This window comes from Onychomys torridus, chromosome 2 (genome assembly GCF_903995425.1).
Source record: "Onychomys torridus chromosome 2, mOncTor1.1, whole genome shotgun sequence".
Taxonomy (NCBI): domain Eukaryota; kingdom Metazoa; phylum Chordata; class Mammalia; order Rodentia; family Cricetidae; genus Onychomys; species Onychomys torridus.
The window spans coordinates 165,849,983-165,869,711 of NC_050444.1; the positions used below are offsets into that span (position 1 = coordinate 165,849,983).

General features: G+C 50.8%; 1 protein-coding gene across 2 annotated transcripts in view; it reads right to left on the minus strand.

Moving 5' to 3' along the window:
* Window positions 1–4,078: 4,078 nt before the first annotated feature.
* The window catches only part of Prdm16 (PR/SET domain 16), a 321,449-nt gene continuing 305,798 nt past the window's right edge, over window positions 4,079–19,729 (minus strand). Inside the window, exons 12-17 of one of the 2 annotated variants that reach the window (XM_036179796.1) lie at window positions 19,461–19,538; window positions 13,569–13,738; window positions 13,206–13,380; window positions 8,177–8,413; window positions 7,189–7,363; window positions 4,079–5,873 (exon numbers count right to left, since the gene is read on the minus strand). In XM_036179796.1, the coding sequence (XP_036035689.1) occupies window positions 5,739–5,873; window positions 7,189–7,363; window positions 8,177–8,413; window positions 13,206–13,380; window positions 13,569–13,738; window positions 19,461–19,538 (970 nt within the window). In that variant the 3' untranslated portion in view covers window positions 4,079–5,738. The remainder of the gene's footprint in view (window positions 5,874–7,188; window positions 7,364–8,176; window positions 8,414–13,205; window positions 13,381–13,568; window positions 13,739–19,460; window positions 19,539–19,729) is intronic. The other variant, XM_036179797.1, reaches the window with a different exon arrangement.

Here is a 19,729-nt window from a genome sequence, read left to right on the forward strand (position 1 = left end):
GAAGGCAGAAAAAAGGAGGCAGGTGGCAAAGAGTCCTGGGAGGTCAAAGGGCAGCTCCAGTAGCAGATTAGACAGCCCATCTCTTAAAGCTCCTGAGAGCAAGTGTCAGGCATGCCCAAGGTCAATTTCATTAGCCCAGGCCACTCAGAACAGAGTCTTTTTAATAAGCCACATTTTTGTGTGCATGAGTGTGTGTATGTCATGCATGCGTATGGAGGTTAGAGGAGACTTGAGGGGCTCAGTAATCTCCTGCCACCCTAAGGGTGCCCAGGGACCAAACTCAGGTTATCAGGCTTTATGGCAAGCAACTTTACCTCTGAGCTCTCTCAGCAGCCCCAGACAAGTCCCCTTATGAGGTCATCGCTGACGGCTGTTGGAAGGCAGGCCTGTAACCTCAGTTCTGCAGCAAAATCATTGACTGCTTGGCACTACTGCCCCAAACCAGCCATACCTGCTGTGGAAGAAAAGGAAAAGAGAATAGGTAACTCACCTGGGGCAAAGAGGAGGTGGCAAAGCAGAGCCAGGGAGAAACTCAGGGACCCTGGGCGGAGGTGGGCAGTGGGAGGCAAGACTGTTTGCCTAAGAAGTGAGTTAGCGCCAGCCTTACAAGGTAGAACGGCAGTGTGTGGTGAGCTACAGCTGGACGGCTAAGCTCAGCCAACGGGCACTCATCTTTTCAGGTTTGTTCATTGCAGGCTTCTCCATCAGAGCAGAATCAAGTTGGGGATCAGAGGCTGGAGTGGGTGGACTGCAGAGAGAGGGGCATCCTCAGGCCTCCATAGGAGAGGCCCCTGGGGAAAGCCAAGTCCACTCCCCAGTAACCCTAGTGTCTTTGCTCAACCTTGTTCATCTACTGGGGCAACTCCAGGCCTACCTGAGTGTAATGTAAGGTGAGTGAATACTGCCAGGGTCTCTGATCTGGTGAAGAGGGTGGCTTTGCCTAGTCCCTGGACCCACTCAGTGTAGGCTTTGGGGGTCACCCCCACCCCAGAAGCCAGGCTTCCCCTTAATGAAGTTTTCAGTGAGACTTAGAAAAACACACAGATTTATTGCATATCAATCTCATGTATAAACTCATTGTAGCATTGGAAAGATTACATTTGGTATCCAGTCAGTCCTATTCTACAGCATTGACCTCAAAGCCAGCCTCTCCTGGCTTTTACCTTACAGAACTCTCTACACAAGTACGTTTGTCTTTGCCACAAGCCTCAGAATGAGATCTGCAAAAATCACTTTTGACTATCCTCTACATCGTGTCTTCTTGATTCATGATTCTCCCACGGCGGTTGCCATAGTCATCAGGAACTGCGGTCCATTTTCATGGGCATTTCGGGCCTCCTGGCCTTGACTTAGACCTTAATCACATATTCAATAAGTGCATCTACGGGATTCTCCTCATAATAAAAATTTCACAAACAGACACAATAATGACCGCTAAACACGAGCCATGCACAGCTTATTAACACAACAGCAATTTACAAGGAAGGGGGCAAGGGCAGACTCCAGCCTCCTCCTCAATGGTTTTTAATTTTTAAACATTATATGAAAACCAGACATTTACATTTGATTTCTTTCTCAACACTATATAGTTCTAAAAGGAAAACAAAACAAAACAAAACAAAAACAGAAACAAACTGAATCAGATCTGAATGTAACAATGGCAACACTCGTACAGGTTTGAGATTCTCGCAGGTGTCAGGGATATATATATATATATTTATATTTATATTTATATTTATATACTATTGGTTCAAAGTACACACACACACACACACACACACACACACACACACACCACATGCACTCATGCACGCAAATGAAGACATGTACACATGCACGCACGCGCGCACACACACACACACACACACACACACACACTCGTGCACATGCACACACACAGGCTTTAAGTTACATATTCTGACACCAGGGCCCGCTTCACCCATGCTGAAGAGAGTAGCGGTGTTGCTGGAGGCACCAAAGAAAATCCCCAGCTTCCTCCGTGTGAATCGCACATCTAGAAATTCAAGCTGCCTTTCTGGACTCAACCTTTTCCCTCCTGGAAGTGGTGATCTGAATTGGTGACAGAAATTAAACAAACAATGACTGGAATGGAGAAAAGAACTTATCCGGGAATAATGCAAGAATGTCTTGTCACAGTATCGCTCAAGGCTACAGAGACAGTTTTCATGGCTTTTGATACCCGGCTGATCTCTGTGGACAGGAGTGTCCCAGCATCTGCTGGCAAGAGGGAGTGCCATCCAACCCAGGTTCCCCACCCTCCTGTCCCAGCAGCAGCACAGGGGGCCACCTCTTCCCTACCTGGAACAGCACAGTGAACAGCTCAGTAGGTATCAGTCACTAGGACAGAGAGACAGAGGTCGGGACAGGGACCATAATCCAGTGCTTTGAGCTTCGCGTCTAAAACACGTGATATGTATTTAAGCAAGTGCTTCACAAACACTCACTGGGGAAGCAGATGAGGCAGAGGAAGCCAACGGCTCTGAGTCTGATTCTGAGAGGCAGAGGGGTTAGGTCAGTCAGGGTCTGGATGGATCATCTGCTCTCCTGGTCTTGGAAAGTAGGGCCCCTCAGGCTGGGCAGGCTCAGCCATGCTGTGCTTACCCATTACTGGGTCTGCACAGGGATGCTCTGGGTCTTCCTCATGCAGGATCTACCTTGCCTGCAGGAGCGTGAAGCCATATGTCTCCTACCTGATCTTCCTAGGAAAGGCATCAGTAACAGGAAGAATGGGGCCTCACCTGGAGGGAATATAGACTAGGAGGCCTTCTTATGAATTTCTGTTTTGGGAGGCAAGTAACAACAATTGGAAGTATAACATCAGGGAAACAGTCCTGGCTGGACACTTGTCCTGACAGTCTATGCTGCGTGGCAACAGGCAACACAGTATGGTTTGGTTCTCCAGTAGCCAGGATCTTAGAACACACACCTGGTCCAGCTCCCTGACCCCAAGAGGGTCTCCTGTGCCTGATGCTTGGCTTGAGCCAGCTGGATACTGCAAGAGTGCAGAGATGCCAGGTAGGCAGAGCTCACTGTTTGGGGGCAAAATGTAGTATGGAGGCAGCATGGTGGGGATACAGTGCAGGTTAAGTGCAGATAAGTTGGGGATAAGTGCTGTCTTTGTCAGGAGGGTAAGGACAGAGTCCTTCAAATTCCAAGTGCTGGGCCCAAGATTTGACTGTTTAAGAGAACCTGGGTTTGCTGCCATCACTTTTTTGGGGGTGGGGTGGGGAAAGCATATGCCTTAGCAAAGCTGGGACTCCTGAGAAGGGGAAAGAAGGGTGAGAAGACAGGGTTGGGAGTACCAAAGAGGACCAAAAGGAAAGCCTCTAGCTGTTCTGCTGCTGTCCAAAAGTTTCATAGAAGTCTCTATCCAGATAGACTCCCCAACTTTGGAGAGAGAAGGTCACATCGCGGAAAAAAAGCACACATCTTACTCTTTCTCAGAAGAAAGCATGTAATTTTGGGTTTACAAACTTGGGACGCATATATCTGAGGTTGAACTTATACAGGGATCCCATCTAGCTCCCACCTAGAGGAACTTGGAATCTCTAAGCCGAGGCCTAGCCCATTACTGAGAGGATGTCATGAACCTGTGAGAAGTGTGAGCAGTTGGGCCCACAAATCCTTACAACCCCGACCATGGCAAGTTCCTCTGAAGAGTGGCCCCACTGCCCCAGTCTGCATACACAAATGTACTCCTGGGCACACATACAGGACTACTCCGTCTCACGTCACTGGGATTCACTGGAACCTGCAGGGTAGTGGTATCTTTAGGGATGTCCCCATCAAGTCTCCAGCATAGCCTGGACTACTCAGCATCAGCAGAGATGATTGTCTTTGCCCCAGAACAGCCACAGCATTCACGAAACACACCTGCTTGGATGTTTATGTTGCTCCCAGAGAGACTCACTGACACGCCCATAGTGTGACACACTTGCACCATGGCTGTTGACACTCTCTCACTTTTTAAAAAGGGCAATCCAGGAAGGATCCCCTCCCCTTTTCTTGTTGGGATACTCCTTGTTTTTGTTTTGTTTTTCTTTCAAAACAATAAAATAAATAGAACACTTGTCTTAAAAACTCAAATTTAACAAAATCATATGATTGTCTGGTAAATGGGCAGCAGTGACCGCAAGACTCCTCTAGGGAGGGACACAGGGGTATTTGGCACATTAACAACTGCCCCACTCCCTGGTTACCGATCACACAGCACACAACCTTGTCACACGGTTTTGGTCCTTCACTACATACTTATATTAACATCATTTCTTCAGAATAAGTTGTCCAATGCCAAAAATACTGTTAAGGAAGAAATAAAATAAGGAAAGAAATGAATTAGAAAAATTACAAGTTATATACAGATTAAGGTAAATTCCATCAGAGAAAGAAATTATTCGAAGTTGGCCCCTATGGGAATAATTTAAAGCCCATCCAAGCAGAGAAGTAGACACATCACGACCGTCCCAAAGGAGCGAGGCATCTGGTCCCAGGGCTGTGTTGTTTCTGCTCTTTGCTGTGGCAGGGCCCCTGGATCCTCCTTTTGTTCCTGACCGCATCTCACCAGAACCCCACACAAAGAGCAGATGAGGCGGCTATGTGGTTTATCTGGAGTCTTAGGCACAGGTAGTGCTTGGCGTCCTGGAGTGGCGGAGCAGGTAGGTAGGCTCCCTATGCTTAGTGGCCATGGGGAGGACATCCGACTGCCAGGGTTGGGGACAGTAGAAGCCTGGAGGCCTAGAATGGCCCAGAGCCCTGCCTTCAGTCAGGGACAGAGCTGGGGCTGTTGAAGGGAAAAGACCATTGGGTGTCCAGCATGGAAGACCTGAGCCACCGGCTCCCGACTTCCCCATACAATTGGGGGTCTTGGGTGGGTACCAGTGGATTCCTCTGCAGGCCACATGGAGCAAGACAACCTCCCTGACCTGGCCTACACAAACCTGCAGCCAGGCACCGTGACCAAGAATTCCTGTGTAGTCAGCATGCTCTTCAGATGGCTCCATGCCCCTTATCCTGTGTCAGGGACACCCAGAATCACCTTGGCTTGTACAAACAGGGTCGGGGATAGAAAATTCTCCATTATCTACATTATAAAGGGCACACCCGAGCAGTGCTCCACGTCCTGGCAGGTGTGGGTTTGCCAATAAGCTGAATTTTCAAAGCAATGCAAAATTACTTTTAAAAAACATTTTGCAAGTCATTTTTGATTTTTTAAAAAATACTGTCTATTTTTAAAACCCACATGCTTAAATAGACTCTATAGTCAATAAGATTACCAAAAGGGTTGCTTGTGTAATTTTCATTATAAAAATCATTTGTGAGGTCTCTCTCCGTAGCACATGCCCACTTGTTTCCGCTCCCCTCCTTCATACCACGCAGCTGCCCAGATGTGGCCAACTGGCTCCTGTTGGGATGGAGATCCCACCCCTGCCCACTGGTCATCTGATAGGCAGCTATGGTGAACAGCTCCTGTATGGCCATGCACCACTGCAGACCATGTCTTTGAGGCCAGTTCTGAGAGGTGGTGAAGGTCAGTGGCTACCTCGAGGGACCTTCAGGTTCTGAGTTTCATTGGAGAAACTGGACTTGAGCCATGGCGGGTGGGGCTGGAAGCAGAGGTGAGGCAAAATGAAGGTGTCAGGAGCTTCTCCCTGGCCCCTTTTCCATCTCCTGCAGCTGGTAACCTGGCTTTGGACTCTGGCCCTGGGGCCTCCAGGACCTCAGAGGTGGTTGATGGGGTTAAAGGCTCCAGACTCTGATGAGGCTCCTGTGATGTTTAACCAAGCATCCAGTGAGCTCTGGGAGGGGGCGTGGAGAGGAGTGTCCTCAGAGAGGGACAGCATCATTGCATACGCCTGGCAGGGAAAGGACAGCACACAGATGACAGGTAAGGGGCATCCCAGACAGGTAGGCCCAAGCCTTGACTCACCAGCTGTCCCCAGCCTGTCTGACCCCCACCCCCACCCCTGCTCCTGCAGTTAGATGGAAAAAGGAAAACAAAGGCACTAGAGAGGCCCAGACTCTCTGGCTTGAGAGGGGGATGTAGGAGTATGAGAGCACCTCTCCTGCCCAGGGTGACACCGGGACATGGCAGCCCCTCTAGGGGCTTCTGTGCCCCTGTGATCTCTTGAACTCCTTGAGTGCTCACCTATAATTGCATCTCCACCTCCCTCCAACCCCCAGTTTCTCTGTCTAGTGACTGGCAAAACCTAATGATCAATGTCCGCTCTGGGAGCATCCTGAGGATTGGCAAGAGTTATTTTCAATTCTGTGCCAGTGAGATTGTCTTTGCTTAGTTGTCAGGAGGCCTGAGGGACTCTGAATGATCATTGTGGGCTCCCTTTTGGAGTAGACTAGTGTCTCTGAGCTGATGCAATTATAGGGTAATGTGCTGTGTTTGCTGGCCTCTGACAATCATGGGGGCATCCTTCTGCCTCCAGACATGGGATGGGGCAGGAGGTACCATGGCTGAGGGCTGTGTGGAGCAAGTACATGAGGTGGGTGCTTAGGAAAGCCCAATACGGGGCCCCTCTACCCTTGAGCAAACACTAGACAGAATTAGTTAGAGACGAAGACAGACACACAGACGATTTGGAGTAAAAATGTGAGGTGGTGCTGGGAAGGCTGCTCAGGGCGGAATATGAGCCAAGCCCCTTTAGATGTCCAAACAATGGGCTGCAGAGTCCTGTGGCCACTGTCCCTGAGATGTGAACGCAGAAAGTGCCCAAGACAAGCCTGTACCCTCAAGGACCCTGTCTTAGCTCCATCTTGGAAACAGTGATCACCTGATGGGAACTTTCCCCAAAACAGCAGGGTAGCCACACATCCTGGTTCAGAGGGAAGGAGATCCAGGCAGCTGCTCCCAACTGAAGATGGGATGGGGAGATTGGGAAAGTGGCCCTCACATATGACCCGAGAGCTAGCTCATGTTTATCTGTCTTCGAGCCCCCACCTTCCCTACTGGGGTGCTGGGGGGATAACAGCTATTGGGCTGTCTCTTTAGACAATGCAATGGGCATGGGAGGTGGGGTGGGTCTGAATGTCCTCCAGGCATGGGACAGCAATAGCCAGAAGTGCTCAGGTATCCTTTGTTGAGAAGGCACAGTGGCTGCTTGCTGTCAAAGCCAAGTGGAATTGTGAGGAGGAATGAGGGCTCTTCTGGGTACCTACCTGGTTCTTAGCCTGCCTGTACAGAGTTTGTTTTAAAGCCTCAGAATCTAAGGTGGAATTAAGCACATCTTTAACTTCAAATGCTTCCTCAGCTGCTCTGCGGAGATCCAGCCCCTTCCCAAAGGTTGGCGTCGGCTCCAAAGCTAACAGACCGCCTCCTCGCTCCTCAACACACCTGCACCAAGGACCAGGGAGAGGGGCCTGGGGTCAGCTCTTTGGCCTCTGGTGGCCTCTCTCTAGTACCTCATGGCTGGTCCCCGTGCCTGCATGCATGCCACGGGTTTCCATGAGCCACATGCACAAGGAGACAGACACATCAACACACAGACACCTAGATGGGAAGCCACACAGAGATGTGGGAGAGTGGATAGAGAGCAGGAAGGGTGAGTACGTGCACACATGTCACAGGCAGCAGGCAATCTGGTCTCAGGATAAAGGGTGAGAGGGAAGCTTTAATACTCTGGGGCTCTGGGCAGCTTTGGAGGGGACCTGGCTGCCCTACCCACCCCCAGGACCAAGAGGCTGGGGAAGAAATGTTGACTCTGGAGGGCCAGTCCAGGGCATCTCAAATGCTGGCAGTGTCGCCCATTGCTGAAAAAACCAGTGAATAGTTAGGATGTGCGACGTGGCTCTGACCTGCATGACTTCAAAAATCATGTGTGCACAGCCCACCCAAGGCTGGACCCTGCCACCCCAGGCGGATGGGCTAATGAACAGCTGCACAGCAGAGCTGAGTACCCCTGAGTCAGGGTCAGCAGAGCACATGCTTCCTTCCCTTTTCCCACTCCAAGCTCTGGAAGCCCGAGAGGGAGTGGGGACCCGGTGCCCTGAACTCTGGTTAGCATCACCCCAGCCCTAGCTATGTAGCCTTGTGGTAGCAGCACCTGCTGGCCAGAGGTAAAGCCACACTGGAGGAGGTGGCTCCTGAAAGGTGGTTTGCATCCCGATCCTCCCACCCAGGCGATTCCCTGGCACTTGGGCACCCCACCTCCGGGTATGGTCGAAGCCCATGGTTAGGGAGCTGGGTGGTTCCTCATCCTCCTCATCCTCATAGACTCCTTGAGGCTCAGGTGTGGGGGACACGGTGTCTTCCTGTGACTTCCCAGCTAAGCTGTCATCATCCTCCTCCTCCAGGTCGTCCTCTTCCTCCTCCTCTACATCCTCTGGCTTTGCATTGGCTGAGCCTGGACACGGGGGGTTGCTGTCCAGGTCTTGGATCTCAGGCCTGAAATGACAGGTGAGGAAGTTGGCTGTGTTCAGGGGCCTTTCTTCTTACTGCAGACCACTTAAAGGTGTCTCTCTCCCTTGGCCCTCCCAGCCCTTCAAAAAGAGCATCTGTGGTCACTAAAAGAGGAAGTTACAGGTCTAAAGGCAGTTGCCCATTTCTTCCCCGAGGAGTTATGGGGGAAGTAGGAAAATCCAGAAGAGATGGAGGCACCCTGAGGAGAAAAATGGGACAAGGCAGGGTCCCTGAGGGGTGGATACCAGGTCATTGGGGGCCAGTGAGGAATGTGGGTACTAGGGAGGAAGCTAGGACCAAGCCTGGAAAGGAGGGGTCCTGTACTGGTGCTGGGGCGGATGCTACACAGAGGACACACTTAAGACACTGGTGTAGAAATTTTTAGATGCCATCCTTCCCAGGACTCTGTGATACCCATCTGTGCATGCACCTCCAAGCCAGCCATGGGATTAAGGTTGCAGAACCTGGGGAGTGAGGGCTGGCTTCAGGGAATGCTGGTCCTAGCTTATACCTAGGCTCTAACTCACAGCCCCCTAGGGGCTCTGCAGCCTAGGCAGAGCTCAGACACTCTCTGTTCTCTCAGTCTCTCTGGGTCCTTTCCTTCTCCTCTCCTCTCCTCTCCTCTCCTCTCCTCTCCTCTCCTCTCCTCTCCTCTCCTCTCCTCTCCTCTCCTGTCCTCTCCTGTACAATCACATGTGTATATATGGAGGCCAGAGGTCAACCACCCATGTCTTCCTCAGCCACTATCCACTATGAGGGTCTCTCATGGGCCTGGCTCACCTATTTGGTTAGCCTGGGTGGCCTGTAAGTCCCAGAGACATCTGACCCTGCATCACCAGCACTGGGAATATGGGGTGTTATACCATGCTCACTTTTTCTTTTTTTAAAAACATATTTTGAGGCTTGAACTCAGACCCCCATACTTACACACTGGCTGAGACATGTTCTCAATCGTCTGGATAAGAATTCTTTTAAGATTTTTTTCTTTTTGCATCTCTCTCTCTCTCTCTCTCTCTCTCTCTCTGTGTGTGTGTGTGTGTGTGTGTGTGTGTGTGTGTATGCGTGTGTGCACACACGTGGGTGCCCAAGAATGACAAAAGAGGAGCTGGAGTTATAGGTGATTGTGAGCTGCCTGATGCGGGTGCTGGGGAGCAAACTCCAGTCCTCTCAGTGTGCCCTCTACCCAAGTCCTGGGCAAGAATCTTGAGCTTTGGTTCCTTTTTAAGGAGGGTGAGCCAGATCAGTTTCCTTCAAAAAGCACCACCAGTCTGGCTCATGTTCAAGTCAATGACCATAGTCTGCGCCCCAGGAACTGTGGCCATGTGGGCGGGTCCACTCCAGCAGAGGACACAGCAGAAGACAAATATTGGGTTCTGTATCTAGAGCCCCCAGATCTCCTGCTGTTCATTCCCACACAGTTATTGGGGGCCGACTGAGACAGTTCTTGAGATCTTAGGGGAGAGGGGCATTCAGTTATTTTCCAGGAAGACAGCATCTTAGTGAAGTTGACTTGCAAAGTGGGGTCAAGGCCTTGGTTATACAGGTGGGGCTGAGCTGGGGAGATTCTTTGGCGAGGCTGTGTAGACTCCACCATGTCACCAATTCTTCCCTCATGAGAGACACTGCCTCCTGCTCTGCCCTCCAGGACAGGAAGAATCTTGACAGACTTTAAGGCACCAATGTCCCTGGCTTCTAGTCACCTGTGTTGGGGGCCAGCCAAGAACATGCTGAGTTCATCTCCTGGAAGTGAAGGCTCCAGGGCAGGTGGGGTCTGGATCCTGTCACCCTATAGTTGCAGGGTGGGAGAACTCAGCCCTCAGTCCCCTCTAAGGACTAGAAGACAAAGTATGGGCCAAGAGCCCAGCCTGGCCCTGGGTCACATTCACCAGGTAGCTGGTATGAGTAGGCCAGGCTGGTGTTGGGCTGGTGTTTAAAAGAGCTCCATTGTTTGGGAGCAGAGACTATGTTCTCTTTTCTTGCATGTCCACTCTCTGGTGTGCAGTCCAGCAGGGACAGAGGGGCCCTGGCAGGCTGGTGTTGGCTTCAGGGAGGAGGACAGCTTCTCTGGTGGGGACAAGAAAGCTGCCCTAGTGGCAGCTATGCTAGAATTCTGGCTGGCATGGCTTACAGGGGCAGGAACTGGCCATCAGGGAAGCAAAAGGCTGAGGTCAAGGTGCAGCACAGCTGATTCCTGGGAATTCTGGGGGAAATCCAGCGTCTCCCGTAGTCAACACGTGGCCTCTGTCCTTATCTTCTCATGGTACATGAATGCATGTATGTGTGGTGTGTGCCTATGTGTCTTTTGTAGAAGTATCCCCATCATCCAGAAGGACTTTGCGGTAACTCTATCACTTCTATAGAGACCCTATCCCTAGTCTCCATTGGAGGCACTGGGTTAGGATTTCACAGGTGGTTTGGGGGCGGGGGACACAGTTCAGCACATGGCCATTCCTTTGGGTTGGCCTGGCAGGCATTAGATTCTCACTGACCACTAAAGGAAGGACTCAACAGTCAAAGAGACTTAGATAATAGGGGTACCAGCCTGGCTGGGTCTGTTCTCCTCCCCACCAGACTGCCAAGTAATGGTAACCTCACGTATGCTTGTTCTAATAGCAGTAGTGGTGACATGGGGGGGGTGTCTTCCTTAGGCTCCTTAGCTCTCAGGACAAAGCTGGCTTGGATACCTTCTGCAACAGATTGGCTTGGTTTAGGATGAGGCTGGCCCTGTCCTGGTCCCGCCATGTTGTCAGCGGTGTTGAAGGTGAGGGCGGATTGCAGGGAGTTCTGTCAGAACATCCGTGATGTGGTCAGGTTGGGTACAGCCTTTCCTCTTCCTTCCACAAGCCTCCTCTTCTGCTGGGTCATGTGGATGGCCCCTGGCCTGCTAATGTCACTCAGAGCATGGGGTCTTGCTGTCCTTTGAGTGTCCAGGGTCCTGGCAGCCCACCCATGTCTGGTCCTGGTCCACCCCAGTAAGGACGAGCCTTCATCACTCTGGGTGGTTCTGTCCTGGGTCTTGAGGAAGCCACAGTTTGAGCTTGACTTCAACAACAGGGATATGTTCTCTTGCTCTCTGTGGGGTCAGGGAAGGCCTGCCACAGGGGTGCTCCCTCACACACAGCTTCCTCTGAAAGGGGGCATCAAGCTGCTGAACAAGTGGGTGGCTCTCAGACATGTCCCATGCTGAGTGGCAGGGCCAGGTTCCTTTTAGAGCACTGTGCCAAAAGCCAGGATGGGTATACCAGGGCACTTGGGGGTATGTAGTCTGGGCCCTGATGTGTAATCAGGGACCTCCTGTAAGACCACAGACTTGTGAGCAAAGACAGAACCAAGAGCATCAGCACTGATGATATGGACTAGTCTATATTAGAGACAAAGGAAACACAGCCTGCCTTGGAGGTGTAGACAAGTGCCTGAGGGACCATGTCCCTGGAGAACCCTTCCTCACTCCCTCAAAGTGGATGGGAACAAGCTGGGCCCTGGTGGCACAGAGCCATAATCCATGATGGTTCATGCAATAAAGGTGGGTCCTGGTTCTAGGTTCTGGGTTGGCTGTGGGCTACAGCAAGGCACCCCACTTCCATGGGCCTCTTGTTCTCATCTTCAGAACTGGAGATTCCTTCCTGAGGTTTCTTGGGGTTTATAGAACTTCTGTTTCTTGGTGACTTCTCTGATCGGTTTGTTTTCCTGGGGTACAGAGTTATCCTCACAGAAGGGAGAGTTCCTGAGTAAAGGACACACTGAAGCCTGGATGTGTGGGTTTACAGAATACCTCCACAGCCTGGCTGAATTCTGCCATCTCTGTGTGTATATGTGCATATTTATGCATATATGCATGAGTATATATATCCATACACACACATAAACATATTTATCACATGTGGATGCACACAGAGACGCACATGTCTGTGTATATGTGTGTGTGTATACAAACCATCTCTGACTTACAAAGGTTTTAGTTTTACAATAGTGTGAAGAGGACAAGAAGGACCCACACTTTGAAGTTTGACCTTTCCCTGTGCTATGCTATGCACAGGTATAGTGTTCCTAGGAGATTCTGGGCAGGGTCAGGGGATATGCTCCCAGGCAGCTCAAAGACAGAGGGAAGTAGCCAGTACTCCACTGCCCACTGTGCCATTGGTGTTTTTAGATGTGGGTGAGTTTTTGGTGACTCACACAAGTTGTTCACGTCTCTATTACAGACTAGGCTCTGAGCTAGATGGTCTGTGTAGCAGCCTACTATGTGTTTTCTGAGTGTCATGGAGCAGGCTTGTTGAGCTGTATTTGGTGGCTTAGGCCTATTCAATGCATCATTGAACGACAATCTTTTTACTTTGTAGATTTTCATCACATAATCTCACTGTAAGTTGAGAGCGCTCTCTCTCTCTCTCTCTCTCTCTCTCTCTCTCTCTCTCTCTCTCCCCCTCTCTCTCTCTCTCTCTCTCTCTCTCTCTCCATATGCATGTTTAAAGGGATTTATGTCTGAAAAATGAGTGCCTGGATTAAACACACAATGGGGTTGCCACTCAGCCTGTGTGCTGGCATCTCACCGAGTATAAACACCCATTATCTCACAGGGTGCTCTCTCCCCTCATCCTCTCCTAACTAGAAGCTCTTGCAAGGGGACTGGGAGGGCTCTTCTTGTTTCTAGTAATGGAGCCTGGGGCCTCCTCCATGTGGGGTCTAGTACCATCCAGAGGCTGGGGATGCATGCACCCAAGCAAGACCATCGGAGCAGCTGGGTCTAGACCTGTGGGGGCTGGCTTGATTTTCTTACCGTTTGTCCATCCGAGTAGATGCCTGGCTCATCTCACTGTTGGCGATGAAGTTTCGGATCTCAGAGAAGTAGGAATCTTCCTTCTCATCTAAAAGTGCATGGTTGTCCGACTCGGAGGTGGGGGAGGAGGCGCTGGTACCCAGGTGGTTCGTGAGCACCCCAGAGTGCTGGCTCACTGTGGAAGGGCTGAGTGTCAGGGGCGTTCTGGGTGCATTAACCCCGCCCCATTCCCCCATGCCAGTGTGCACTCGGGGTGGTCTCAGGGAACCGTTTCTTAGAGAGCTGTTTGAGGGGTGAAGTTACCCCTTCCCTACCAGCTTGCTTCCTTTGCCCATCCTCCGCTGTGCCCCACACCCCACCAACCTGGAGCACCCTCATGTTCATGCTTCTTCAGGTGCCGGTCCAGGTTGGTCTGCTGCCCAAAGCAGCGGTTGCACAGGTGACATTTGAACGGCTTCTCTTTATTGTGGATGTTCCTCACGTGCCGCTGGAGGTTGGAGGAGATGCTGAATGACCGGTCACAATACTTGCACCTGGAAAACAGGTGCACCTTGCCTCAGAGGAAAGATCAAGTGTAGTGGGAGTGGGATAGGGCCAGACCTCTATCTCTACAGCAGCTGTATTCACTGTGGAGTCCCTGAGGCCACTTGACTACTCAGCTGGAGAGTTCAGATGTGTCCCAGGGTTGCTGTCTCTAGAGACATCTAGGTCCTGTTTAAATTGCCCCTGAGCTAGTAGAGGGAGTTAGATGCAGTGTGAGATGACATTCTCCAGTTAGCCTCAAGAGGGCAGCCTTGAAACATGGAAAGATGCAGACTATGCTGGCAGGTTACCCTGAGATGGGGAAGCAGTCTTCAATCTTTATCACAGGAAGGCCTGTCTCTGGCTCCTCTGACTGAAGACCTTGGGCAAGCCCCATCTCACTTAGGGACTCAGTGTGACTATCTAATGTTCTTAGTAGCCCTGGGAGCTTTTGGCCTTGTGGCCTTGACCACTGAGGCCAACTGGTAGCCATGCTAGCCCCTCAAGGAACCACCAGCTCCTTTGTGCTCAGATTATTGCACATCCTCACTAGGTTGACCAAGCAATCAAATAGAAAAAAAGATACTAGCAGCCAGAGTGCATTTTATCAGAAATCCTGGTGCAGTTAGAGGCTGTGGGCAGTGAGAATTGTCTGCATGAGTATGTCCCCAGGTGCGGCCTCGGTGGCCCGAACAGCACAGAACAGAGGCTTGCTCTTCCCCCATCTTATAACAGGCCCAAGCAATACCCACAACAAAGAAACCAAGCCTGAAACAAAGAGTAGAGAGTGATTTAAGAAGGAACCTTCCAAGCTCTGCAGCACACGTGAGCTGCCTCGCAAAGGAGCAACGTCTGCATTGTGGGGAGTCTGAGCTGTGCATGGATGACAGGGCTTCCCGAGGGCCTGTCCACACAGGCAGACTCTGAAGCAGCAATCCCAATGCCATGTTTTTTTTATTGCATATATGTGCATGCATGGAGAGAGAGAGAGAGAGAGAGAGAGAGAGAGAGAGAGAGAGAGAGAGTGTGTGTGTGTGTACGTGTGCACAAGTGCTTAGTTTTATTAGCATATACCTGTGGAACTGGCTATCAGAATGCCTTTTGGGTGCTTATCTGGATCTATAGGCACATGGCCCTTGAAAACTATGTTTGTATGACTGTGTATTTTCACATTTTAGAAATGAGTCCTGCTAGGTGACAGTACAACACACAAGATTGCCAGTGCCATGAGACAGGCTGCCCCCATTTCTGGAGCCAGAACCTGTGATGTCACCCTCAGGGAGGACAAAGATGGGGGCTTTTCTTCACCCACAGTGTGACTGTTCTAAATACAGCAGCCTAGCATTCCTTTTGGGCTGGTGGCCTGCTCTTGAGTAGCACTCTGGTCACGAGCCTTTGTCATGTGGTTGAGGACATGCCTGAGGACACCAGGGACACAGCAAGGAGGGGGCTGTGTCAAAGCTGCTTTTATAGCATTGTGTTGTCCAATACAGGAGGAGCCAGCCCCAGGGACTAAGATCGGAGGTCTGTGTAGGCTGTGTGGGCCCCTGCCTAGAGTGTCTGATGGATCTGATCTTGTTCTGTGACAGGGTGTGTGTCTGCATGTGTTTCTGTTCCTGTTGAGTCCAGAACCCTCAAAGATTGCAGTTGTTAACTTTGCCCTTGGACTCTCAGAGCATGCAAGTCCATAGCCTAGACAGATAAAACCAAGGAAGTTTAAAGCCCAAGAGAACGGGAGGCTGCTCTGAGGGGACCCTCCCTCTTGCCCAGGCTCTTCCTTCAAGCTTGACCACAGCTGACAGACACTCCAAACCTTGAGTTCTTGTGTTGCTCTTCATGGTCCCCTTACTCTGTCTCCAGCCTTGCCTGAGGCCAGGCTCCCCAGGCTCCTTTCATCCTTTTAGCTGCCTCACCAGGCTCTTCATGACCTAGCTTCTTCTCTGAAGCATAGGCATGGGCCTCTATCTTAAGTTGTCCTGAGTGGCCTCTAGGCCACGTGGGTGTCCTTGATCACAGCATTTCTTCCCTTCCCACAGTCTGGGAAGCAGCCCGACTCATGTGACCACCTGCAAAGTACACTCTGGAGGTATCATGGTTGATTTTCTTAGCCTGAGCAATAACAGACCTCAATCCTTCATGCTCTGCAGCCTCCTACCAATACAAGAGTTAAGAAGGAATGTCCTCTCTCACCTGCACTCACCCCACACCCTAAAACATATAGACACCTTAGTGGAGGCAGGCCCAGGTCTTCCTGCTCTTTGGGGATGATTGCTCAGGAAAGGAAAACTTGATTTGCAACTGCCCATGGGACTGGAAGTTCATTCACTCCACCAGCATGAAAATTCTCTGCAGATGCTGTAGGTCAGCCAGGCAGCCCCATCTGCTTGTCTGTCTGAAGCATATTCACAAAGTTTTGTGTTGTTTTTTTTTTTTTTTTTTTTGGTTCCTTAGGAAATGCAGAGACACACTTTGACAGGTCCCCCCTCCCCACCCTAGATCTGGCATTAGACTCCTAAGCATGGGAATGCTGGGATGAAATGGGATGGAGAAGGATGCTGGCAGAGGGAGGCTGCAGGGGTAAAGGTTTGCACAGAGCTCTGGAGCCAGGACGGGCTGAGTGTTCTGTCTGCTTGCTGTGTTCTGAATGCAGCCTCTCCTTGTTCTAATCTAAACAAATGGCCCAGGCAGAGACATCCACTTGAAATTTAGGGGAGCAGAGAGCCCAGGGCTGTGAGGGAGCAGAGTTCACCCAGCAGCTGGGCTCTGCACTGTGAATGAGCTGACAGGCAGCTAGGGAAATTTACAGCTGTGCCGCGTAAAGCAACACACCATTGTGCTCACAGAAATGAGAGGGCACAGGCAGCCCAGCAGAGAGCTTTGGGAGGACCTTGCTGTGACCATGCCTGTGGCAGTTCCAGGGAAATGTGGGATGCACAAGGCAGGAGAGGGCGAAACCATGCCTCTCGGCCTCCAGGCAGCAGCATCCTCTCCGAGACACAGGATGGCTACCACCAGTACTTCATCATTTTAAAAGTAAGGACAGAAAAGGAAAGGAGAGATTAAGAATGTTCTAAGAATAAAAATAAACAAGGAAGTGGCTTGCAGGACTCATCTGCAGCCCCGCTGGACACTGTCAGCTTTCCTAACACAGGACCCGGAGCGGGAGCTGGGAAGAGAATGAAGGCAAGGCAGCGACACTCTGGGAGGTGTGCATCTCTGAAGTGGGAGTGACAGGCCTGACCAGGAGTTCCAGGTTGGTCCAGGAAGGCTTGCATCCACATGTGATGCAGGCTATGCCTGAGAGCCAGGAGAGCCTCGATAGCCTTTTCATTCTCAACTCAATTTTTCCATTTTAAAATTTTTAATTAAAAATTTATATGTGTGTGAGTGCATAAATGTATATATAGTCAGGTGTATACGCTAGTGTGTGCATCCATGTGTATATGCATGTAAGTGCACATTTGTGTGGAGGCCAGAGGTTAACACTGGGTGTCTTCTATTATTGCTTCCAACCTATTTCTCAAGGGTCTCTCCATTGAAACTGGATCTCACTAGACTGGCTGGCCAGAAAATTCCAGGGATGCTCCTGTCTCTGTCCAGCTAGCACTGAGATTACAGGGACATACTGCCATGCTCAGCTTTTATGTGGGTGCTGGGGATCTGAATGCAGGTTCTCATGCTTGTAAGACCATCTTCCCCAGCTGCAGCTGATCATGTCTTTCCACCTCTGCAACCCAAGTTCTATAGAGCCTAACACACTGGAGTTTTAGGATGTACACGTGCCATTAAGTATGTATTCTCCAGCTTCAGGCAAAGATTTCTTTTGCTAAGGACTGCTTCCTGGCTGGAGTGTGTGGGAAAGCTGCCTCTGGGGAAAGCAGAGGCCAGCCTAGTCATGACACAGAGACACGTGTGAAATGGAGGGATTTCTGAGGGTTTCCTCATCACCCAAGGCAGCCCTCTTCACATTTCTTGGGAAGGTCCCAGCCTCTGAAGAGTGCATGCACCCCCATGTGCACACACAGTGACCATGCACACATATGCTGACACTGAGGTAGGCATCATACTTAGGTCAAGTATACCAGACCTTTGCCCTGTGCAGTGGATTTCTAGGACCGGCTATGCTTTCTCCTGTTACAACTTAAACTCCTTCCAGTTATCAAAGCAAGACCAAGGTCCCCAGTAGTATCGAAAGGCAAGCTGCTCGCTTTAAACCCCTCGGCGAAGGCCTGCCTCAAGCCAGATAAAGTCAGGATTTGCAACACAAACTTGCAAAGCAATTATTGTTACCAAAGTCGAAACTCTCAGATTGGAGAGAGCAAAAGAAATCAATGATAATTAAATTCTTCTATAAACACGGCCCCTACCCTCTGGGGGCTCTTAGCACGACACGCTGTCCAGGAGTCGGCTCTCATTACAGAAAAAACACAGGGCTCGTTTTCTGGGCGAGGACCAGACCAAATAAATCTTTCTGTTGCTCGCCTTTGTTAAGTTGTAAGTCACCATTTTCAGAGAGTAGACAAGGGGGGCTGCGTGTTGGGGAGGGCTGGGAGGCATGGGACACAGAACCAGAAGAGCTGTCGTTCATTCTGCTAGCACAGACATGGGCCTGTGGCCACCAGAGATGCTCTGTATACCCGAATGGGGCTTGGGGGTCGCAACACACACATACCCACATGGGATCCCTGCCGCAGGGAAGGCAGCACACAGACTGACTCCCCAGGGCTCTGTCATCCTGTGACTATTTCCTGGTGACACAAGTTCTGCATGGACATAGTATAGGAGTGTGATGCCATCGGTCTGAAACCCAGCTAAACTCTTTCTTTCCCAAAGCCTCCGCCAGCTGGACACACCCCAGAATGTGTTTAAATGTCCTGGCAGAAGAGTGGCCGTGTCCCTGTTTGTCTCAGGGTGACAAGTGCCTGAGTTCTGTTTAAAAAGGCCTACTCCCTGACTGGGGAGCACAGGGCAAGGAAAGGCGGGATCCTCAGCCCTTCTCGTGCAAAAACAAAGGCTCAAGGACACAAAGGACAGGGATGTGGGGCCAGATGGGTAGGCAACAGTGGCCCTAGGTCCCAAACCTCAGAGAATCTCAGGACCCCTCTAAGCTGTAACTCCTCAGTTCTGAAATTGGGATAGCAAGATCCACCAGGAGGCTGCTCCAAGTCACTCAATGTCTAACACATCCCAAGACACTGTGTGGCCCACTTTCTACTTCAGCCACTTGGCTTCCTGCTCAAGGCTGCTACAGAGAACAAGGGCACCCCATATCCGTTAAGAGATCATATTTGGGGAGGAGGTGGCCATGGTCCTCATGACAGGGACAAGGTTGTATGGGGCTGGCTGGCTAAGGTTCTCCCCTGTGGAGAATCCAGCTTCCAGTCTCATCTCTCTCATTTTGACTGCTTGCCCTGGCTGACACTTCAGCTACAGGAGAGGAGAGATCTCCTACATCTTCTTTTGGGAGCATGGAAGGAACCTTCCAGAAATTTCTTGGGCACTTTCTGCTTCATCTTACACTATTCCAGGGAGCTGGAGGGTGGTGGGCCAGGAGATAGAGGCAGAGGATGTCAGAGTCAGGTCTCACTAGGGACCGTGGCTCCTGTCCCCTGCCCTTCTGGTGGCCACAGCCCTATGGGTATATCTAAATGTAGGTGTCTGCTCAGAGCAGGGAACTAAGGGTGCATGGAAGAAAACATGGACAATCCCTCTCTAACACTAGATGGCTCCTACCTGTATGGCTGTTCCCCAGTGTGTGTCCTCAGATGTCTTGTGAGATTCGCAGATCTGGGGAAGATCTTGCCACAGTACCTGAGGCGGAGGGAAGAGAGGTGGGAGAGGCATTAGGGTGGTTCACACTGCCCTTTTCCAGATTTCTCTTCATCCAGAGCCCAGCTCAGAGGCTTCATACTTGGTGGTAGGACCTGTCATGCCAGAATCCTACTTCATTATCTGCTCTTTCCCTTGAGCCCAGACACCTCACAAAGCACAGGCAGAGGGAC